General features: G+C 36.1%; 1 protein-coding gene across 4 annotated transcripts in view; it reads right to left on the bottom strand.

Moving 5' to 3' along the window:
- The window catches only part of PAQR3 (progestin and adipoQ receptor family member 3), a 24,320-nt gene that overhangs the window by 10,265 nt on the left and 5,181 nt on the right, over positions 1-8,874 (bottom strand). For 3 of the 4 annotated variants that reach the window (XM_015586072.2, XM_006907623.3, XM_006907622.2), the window contains exons 3-5: positions 5,672-5,827; positions 3,449-3,646; positions 962-1,052 (exon numbers count right to left, since the gene is read on the bottom strand). In XM_015586072.2, the coding sequence (XP_015441558.1) occupies positions 962-1,052; positions 3,449-3,646; positions 5,672-5,827 (445 nt within the window). Of the gene's footprint in view, positions 1-961; positions 1,053-3,448; positions 3,647-5,671; positions 5,828-5,930; positions 6,031-8,874 lie in introns of all 4 variants that reach the window. The other variant, XM_025043843.1, reaches the window with a different exon arrangement.

Raw genomic sequence — 8,874 nt, 5'->3', positions numbered from 1 at the left:
TAAGGGGCTATTCATGCTCTGCACCAGGGTTTCTCATCCTTTCTTCCCCAACACACGTGCTGAGTGACACAATCCTATCTTCAATACACTGTGGAAGTGATTCTTAATCCAGGAGAAAGGAGGAACAAGTTTAAAGTTGGAATTTAAGCTACTCCCCTACTTCTGGCTTCACAAACTGAAAAATCACTACTTCATGTACTCTGTTCATTCTTGACTCACGCCAAAGCTCACCTGGACTTGTATCACCCTGTCCCTTACGAAACCACGTATTTCATTTATGGAACCAAGGTTGATGGACGTCATTCCATTAATAATTGCTAACATTTATGGAATGCTCAACTACTTGTGAGGAACCGTGCTGAGTGTTTTATGTGCATTCTCTCATCTAATCCTCACAATAACTCCATGAGAGAAAGGATAATCTCCACGTTTCAGATAAGGAAACTGGAGCTAAGAAATCTTGAGTAATTTATTTTGCTCATGTAGCTAGTAAGTATCCAATGTAGGGTTTGAATCCAAGCAGTCTGACTCCTAAACAAGCAAGTACATGTTTTGGAGAACACCGATCACTCTACTCAGTGACCTCTTTGCTATTTTCTGTCAGAAAATTTTTCTCTGGACTAAAGAACCAGGGAACTCTGTCCTTTGCTTGGATGACTAGCTTGTGTATATCCTGTGAACATGAAGACCCTTAACTTTTATTATTTTCCTCTTAGTGCTAGGTGCCCGGAAGCCAGAAATGGTGGTAATCTCACCTACTGGCCTCAATTTATATTGTGAGTATAAAAGGAAAGGTCAGTGAAAACTCTTTGAAAGTTAAAGTTTTAGATAACATTTGAGAATAGGAGTGTCATTCTATAATCGATAATACTGAAAAGATAAATCTAAGTTTTGATGCCCTGAAGCAACCTCAACCATACACTTAGAATAAAGTAACAAAATCACTCTAAAAAGTACCTACCTGGAAAGTACCGTTCTGGAACTTTGGAAATGTAGAATAGGAAAGCAAGAAGAGCAATCACATACATCACAACTACACGAGGAGCAAAGTCCTGAAAAGCAAAACATTTTTTTATAGATCTTCCTACTGTGACTGAATTTCCAATTCATTATGAATCTAATTCCTAGATGATGTGGAATTTATAGGTGGAATTTAAGTCTGTTAAATCTGAATTGCTTTTGCTGACAGTCTCCAATAATACAAATCTCACTCTTAATACTGCAGAAAGCAGTCCACAAATGTGGAGCACACAGAGTGCCCTAAAATTAGGGTACTGAAGTAGCTAGAGCTTTATGAGGCTGAAGGTCCTACGATCTACAACCCCATCTACAATATAGGTATATGGGTGGTGTGCATATGGGAATTTAAAAATCAGAGCTATAGTTTCTAGGATCCATAATGTACCCTTGTGTGTGGATATACGTTTGTTTGCCTACCTATTTCTGGCCAATTCTAAAGTGGACCTGAACTACTTTTATTATTATTATTATTATTATTACTGCATTTTCATTTCTTTTCGAATTAAAAAAATTTTTCGATTACAGTTGATATGCGATATTATATTAGTTTCAGGTATATAGCAAAGAGACTAAAGACCAGAGACTTTTGGCTGGAAAGACCCAAGAGGTTCGGCCCAATAATGAAATCTGTTCCACCATCCTAGAAAAATGATCCTCTTGAATAACTGCTATATGAAGCAGTCCATCGCACAGGTCTGTTGGAAAGCTTTTCCTTGCACTAAGAAAATCAATCACCTATAAATTACACATATTGTTCCTATTTCTGGTTATAAACCTAATTTACCAAGAAGCCATTTAAAAAATAAAGACAAATTACTTTTCTTCCCTCTTCGAATATTTGAGAATTATCACAGTTCTCCCTAAGTCCTATATTCTCAGATTAATCAACCTCAAATTTCTCAAATCCTCTGGAACACAACTCCACCCTACCTCTCAGGATTAGCCCTTCTGGAACTTTTCTTCTTTGGTTAAGTGCTGTTCTTTCCGTCTTTTAAAATTTAGAGTTTATGGGAGAATTTCTCCACGTCTCCCTTTGCTTCTCTACTTTGAGAACCACTATCTTCCTAAGCCATATTTCTATTTTAAGACTTCTGAGCATGGGAAAATTCCTATTTTTTTCTGAAATTCTCTAAAATCCACTACTTTAATGGGTCTGGTTCCCTTTGTTATTCTAAACTTAAAAAGGATGTGTCACTTCACCCTAAAATTTTAGTCACTTCTTTGTCAACAAGCAGTCATTCATTTCTGGTAAGAATTAAATCTACAGTGGCAGTTCCCTATTTTCTTTACTTATTTTTAGGGAAAATGATGTTTTCACAGATATCGGGATCAATGAAGTTCCTCATTAGTACTGTCTCACCTTTCTCCCAATTTCCTAGTCTTCGGAAGAAAGCATTATCTTTGTTCTCAAGTTGACAAAGTAGACAGACAGATCCTATCACTCAATTCACTGGATCACAGAACTTCCTTAGCTCTATACCCAAATGTTTTCCACCATGCTGTTGCCAACTTCATGCAAGTATATGTAAGCCTACTATTAGCGCCCCCTCTTCTAAAAAATCTGGTTCGTTTGAATACAACTTGCATTTAAATCCCCATATTCCAGATGACGTTCCCACTGCGAACAAGTGTACATGATTTCTGCTAGATTTTGGGGCATACTTACTTATATTAAAAATTCAACTTTACTCTCTAGTGCATATTTAAAGCATTTGTATATGGATATCTAAGAATGTAAGTCTTATTTCTAATCCTCTTCTCAAGAATACTATGGCGCTCTGAGGTTCTTCCTAATGCACTCCAACTGTTCCCCCATAACACCTGACTCAAATAGCTCTTATTTCTCAACATAGTCTCCTCCATGGGTAAAATGTGCTTCCATGGCTCCACTACCAATACAATAATGATTTTCAAATCTTTATCACTAGTCTCAAAACTCTAATCTAAATTTTATAACCTCTCTCTACTTTTACATTACCCGAAACTCAACAGGTTCAATAAAAAAAATCCTTCTCAACGCCCCCGTCCTCTACACACACACACACAAAAACCAACTGCTCCTACTTCTGTACTTGCATGAGCACTGGCATTATCCCTGCCTCAGCTGACAACGCTAGAGAGGTGTGAGTCCTCCTCCACAGGTAAGGACTTAGGTACTTACACACTAAGGGTGACAGAAAGAGAATTAAGAATGTGTTATTTCACAGAAAGCCATCTCAGAAGAAAATGGTAGTTATACTTAACTTCTATTCCTGCAAAGTATGCTTATTAATATAGGTGTGAAAATTATGGCATTAATATGCACTTGTAAATATGCTATCAAATGACAAAGACCCACCCAGTTGGCTTTATTATACTACTTTACCTAAAAGGGATAAAACTGAAGGGGCACAAAAAATGTGAAAAATATGGACAACACTCAACCTACCTGTACAATAGGAGCACTGACTCCTCCATTGAGCCAAACCCAATGAAGAGTAGGAATTACTCCGTATCCCGAAACAGAACAAAAGATGATAGAACGGAGCCTCTGCCACTGCTGTGTGAGGTAATTGGGATGGATCTGCGCAAAGAACACTGCCAGGATCATAGCGAGCACTGTGATCAAGTACACTTGACGCCAATACTAGAATGAAAGGAAATCAAATTTTATTAACAATAGGGAAAAAAAAAGTAATTTTGGCTTCCATAGTACACATTCCAAACTCTACTTGGTATTTTCATTTACAAACATGATTACCTTCCTTCCTTAAAAAAATGCATGTTCCAGACAACTTTTAGGTTTCTCAAGATGACAAACCAAATTCCAAAGTGAGCTGGTAAGAAACCAGATTTATCATAAAAAGCATATGAGTACTATTATATGTCACAGATAATTTTAGTCGTGTAGAAACAAAGATGACTATGACATGATTCACTCAGTGGGTAAGCTCATAGACTATGGGAGGGGCAGACATGTAAATAAATGATTATAATCTAATGATAAGTATTGTAACTGCATTATTAATAGACTGTTGTAGAACCACAGAAAAAGAACAATTAATGTTTCCTGGAGCAGCTAAAAAATGTTTCACATAGGAGATAACATCTGAGCTGGGTCTTAAGAAATACATAACATTTTGTGGGAAGAGGGAGCTCTCAAGGAAAAGAAAAAAAAACCAGCACCTGCACCAGGGAAGTTCTGAGAAGGGAGGATGAAAGATGTACTGTTGGGCTAAGTACGTGGAACGTAATTTACCATTTTGGCACTGGGGGAATAGCAGAATTCTTTAAGAAGGGAATGACATGGCTGTTTTTCAAACTGGCTCATTAGAAAGATAACTCTGACATCAATGTAGAAAAGAATGAGGTGGCAGGAAGACAGCTAGAAGGTATTAAATAACATTCAAAGAGAGAGTGGGGGCTTGGATTCTTATTGAATAAGGAAGATGGATGTGAACACCAGATCCAGGAGGCATTTTTTGAAATAAACTAAAGTCTTAATGGCTGACCGGATGTGTGAGAGGGCAACAGAGGATGGCTTGACTATTGCTAGTATGAAAGGCCACACACATGGGTTCTACTGATGGAGCACATACTAAAAGATGATCTGTATGTGTTGTGTGTGTTTGTGTATGTGTGCGTGCATGTACGTGCTGGGGGAAGAAAATGAGGGTGGGGGGAATGGAGGCTAAAAAAGGTTCATTTAAAAATATATTAGATTTGAAGGGCTTATAGAATAAGGTTATCTAAATGAGCAGTTGAAAAGCTGGTCTTGAAGTTCAAAAGTGTTCATCTCAGAAGACAGTTCTTAACCTGGGCTCCAAGGACTTCTGTGGGGCTATTCTTTCTGAAATCACATGTTAAATTGTTTGGTTAGCTAGTGCCCATATGGAGGGTCCATAGTTTATAATCTCATTCTCAAAGCAGCCTGTGTTCCTTAAAAGGTAAAGAGCCACTATAGCAATTTATTATTTGGAAATGTTTAGATACGAGAGAGAAAACAACAATTTTTCCTTTAAATGATCATGGACTACATTAGCTTCAGTAGGTCTCTCTTCTCTTTACTCTACCCTGAATTTCAAGTTTTTCTGAAGATTTATAAAAAGTGTCTGACTAATCTGATTATCTGATATGTTTAGAGAGGTAAACAGAAAATAGGTTTCAGAGAAATAAGATAAGCAAAAGAATTCAAGTATTACATGACTATATTCACTAAGCTCCTAGTTATCAGCATGTTCCCTCTAATTTTTTTAAAAGATGTGAATAGTTTCATGCAAAACGAGCAAGTTATGAAAGCTGAGCAGACATGAATTGATTTTAACTACCAAAATCAAATCAATTTATAACAACTTAATTGCATATATATTTAATTACATGCTTATGTTCCAAACTAATTAGGCCTAAAAAGCAAATGGCTCATGTGCAAGTGGCTACAATTAATATATACTATTACATTCAAACCAACTTTATGATTTTTTCTTTGCTAGTTTTACACTGAAGCTTTTTGACAGTTTTCTCCAGTATTATGTAAAGACAAATGTCTACAAAACACTCTTCTGCTTCTTCTATAAGTTAATTATGTGCTTGAATCAGAAGCTCAAAGAAGCCACAGCAAGAAAACCCAAGATCTATATGAAAGGTAGAATGAAAAATATTTTAAGTTACTTACATTATTACAATAAAATGCATAAAATACTCCAGAGACATAGCAGCCCAGTATTCCAATAGAAATTCCTGCATAATCTAATGCCATCCATCTTCGGCAGGTTTTTTCTGATCGATGGCAAGAAAAAAGATGATAGCCTACAGAGCAGAGCATACAGACCTAGGTAAAACAGAACAAAAATAAGTGAAAGTGAAACAACAACAAAAAGGGAAACAAAATGAAATTAAAGTGCAAAAGTGACACAAAAAGAAATTGAACCAACCTATGTGTGATGTTCAAGCCCAGGCTTTCCAGTCAGAGACCTGCGCTTGGATTTGAGCTCTGAGCCTTACAGTCTGGTAAGCTATGTCCTTTCTCTAAGCCTCAATTTCCCCATGGGTAAAACAGGATAACAATCATATAAAGAAATAAATTTAAAATGACAGCTATTTTATTGTGTAAAATTTTAAAATGAAAAGCACAATAATAGGAAAAGTACAAGTACAAATGTTTTAAAAATATCAACAGGCTTATTTTGATCCATGAATGAGTTTCCATTTTAAAAAGTATGTACTATATAAGTAATACATTCTTAAAAATAAATCAAAGAACACAGAACCGTATGATGTAAAAAATAAGCCCCTCCCACTCAAATCTATTCCCCAAAGGTAGCCACTGATAACATTTACGTCCTTTCAGATATTTTCAGTATCAAATACCAATGCTATAGAAGTCTACATACACATAACACTTATGTACTTTTTTAGATTAATGTAATTCAGATGGAATCATATGATACATTCTGTTCTGCAATTTGTTTTTTCCCCTTAGTATTTTTCATGTGTGTTTAAGATTTCATTGAATAGTTTACTTTTGTTATAAATTAAACATTGTTTTTTTTGTGTCCAAGAGAAAATAATTATGACTTTTGCTGACTTTATATGGTTGCCAAATTGAGAGCAAAGCTAATCTGATTCAATCAGCTGCTCTGAAAATTGGTAAAGTTTCTATGGCTGAACTCCTTCCACCCATTAAATACTTGCTGCTTGTCATACACTGGGGATACAAAGATGAAACAAACTTTCAGAGATGTAATAGTGATATAAGAAGTCTTATAGGAAAAGTCAGTGCAGAGCGCAATGAGAAAATAGAGGGAGGATACTGGCTCTGTGGATGTATGTCTGCATTTGTGGGATGAAAGTTGCAGGAGGAAAATAGCTTCTCAGAAGGGCTACCACCCGAGCTGGATCTTAAGAGGTTGATCTGGCATTCATCAAGGACATAAATAAAGATATGTACATGTTTATTCGGGGTGGAGGTGTCCATAGGAAAAGCAGAACCGTTAAGGAGTATCATGTGGCCTTCTTCATGACACAATTATGACAAGTCCTATACATCAAAGAGTTTTAATTTCAATACTATGGGCTAGGTGTTATACTACTGAAGATTTTAAGTGTACCCTTACAGAAAAGCTGAGATAAAAGGCTACAGGAGTAGCCCTAGGGAGCAATGACAAGAGCCTTTACTAGGCTGGTGACAGTGGGAGTGGAGAAAACAAGACAGCAACAATATAAAGTAGGTCAAATTAATAAACATTTTGAAAGCAACTGCTAAGACAGATAAACAGTCATTTAGTTATTCTATAGCCTGGTCATTAAACAAACCTAATCAGTCCCCATAGCCTCGATATCAATATCAAAACAATGTACCTAGCCACAATCTCATTTCTGCATCCAGTCTAAAATCCTTATTGGTCTGCGGCTTTGGCTACTAAGCTATAAGTCAGTTTACTGACTAATTAAACATAATTCTAAGAAGCTTAGTTATTTGTTTTCTCAGATTATCCTTGAGATTAAACACAGTAAATCCAGAAAACATCAAGGTGTATATGCTCATTGACAGGAAAAGATCTTATTGTCACAATACTGACTGACACAAAACAGCAAATAGAGATGATCATAGCTTGGAAGTAAGTGGACAGGTAGGCAGGCAGGAGTGAGGCTGCTGTGCATACCCGAATGTCGAGAGAAATTTTAACTCAAGTGTCATATGTGGTTACCTCTGGGAAATGGAATTTCAAGTTGACTTTTATTTTCCTCCATATACTTTTTTGTTCGCTTAAATTTCTCCATGAGGATATCTTATAGTGATAATAAGAAACAGCAAAGCTAATTTCTTCGTGAGAAGGAAAATAAGAGAAATGAGACAAACTACAGTAATCAAAAGGAAAGTACAATATATAGCATTAACAGAGATCCTTGACTTTTTTAAATTAACCTATGCTCAGTATGTCCTGTTTGGAAAGGGATGTTATTGTTAAACTTCCTTTAAAAAACTGACCAAAAAAATTACCTGGCAAATTGAGTATGTTTCAGTTTTTTGGAAAATTTCCCTTTGTGGAACATGTCACTCCATCAATGTAGACAGATACAGTGTGACATCCTACATCTAAGCTACTTGGCATGATAACCAAAAACCTCAGTATCTGGCTCCTACCTATCTCTCCAGCCTCATTTTTCTCCATTGTCCTAGGATCCAACACAAAGACCAAGACCTATAAGTCCAGAAAGTGCTAAGCTGTCTCTTACTTCTGGACCTTTATAAAAACTTTTGTTGTTTGTTTGTTTAAATACCTTGCCACACTCTCCCTGCTGCCCTTCTACCTGGTGACCTGATCTTTAAAACAGGCAGGTTTTGTTCAGCACTATATTCCTGATGCCTAGCTTAATGCGTGGATGTAGAGAGGCATTTAAAAAAATATTTGTTGAACTAAATGTAAATGAACTGAATCTAGGAAAGGTGTTCTTAGATTCTACTCTTCTCTAAGATAGAAAGACCTCTGGGAAAGTTCAAAGTCCCTGAAACCACATTGTATTATTCAGAATGTACTCTATTAATTTGGTTGGGAGAAAAGCACTGAGCACATAAAATAGGTAGACGTGAAAAGAAAAAAAAGTTATGTTTTAAAAATTAAATACTGCATTAATAGAGATCCTTGAGTTTATTAATTACATATATTAATACATATATTTATGGTTTATCATGCTGCCTGCTGGTTCTAAGAATTTGAGAAACTTGGGTGAACAAATTATAATTTCATAAAAATAACAGGAATGATATTTTTAAGTAGGGAAGATGTGCTCGTTTATCTTTAGCAAGTCATACGGTGTGTAAGAGAATAATCACTGAACTATCAGTAAGGAGAACGGGATTTTATCGTCCTGCTG

This window comes from Pteropus alecto, unplaced genomic scaffold (assembly GCF_000325575.1).
Source record: "Pteropus alecto unplaced genomic scaffold, ASM32557v1 scaffold161, whole genome shotgun sequence".
Lineage (NCBI taxonomy): Eukaryota > Metazoa > Chordata > Mammalia > Chiroptera > Pteropodidae > Pteropus > Pteropus alecto.
The sequence above is the reverse complement of the archived record's forward strand: the minus strand, read 5'-3'. Positions and strand labels throughout refer to the sequence as shown.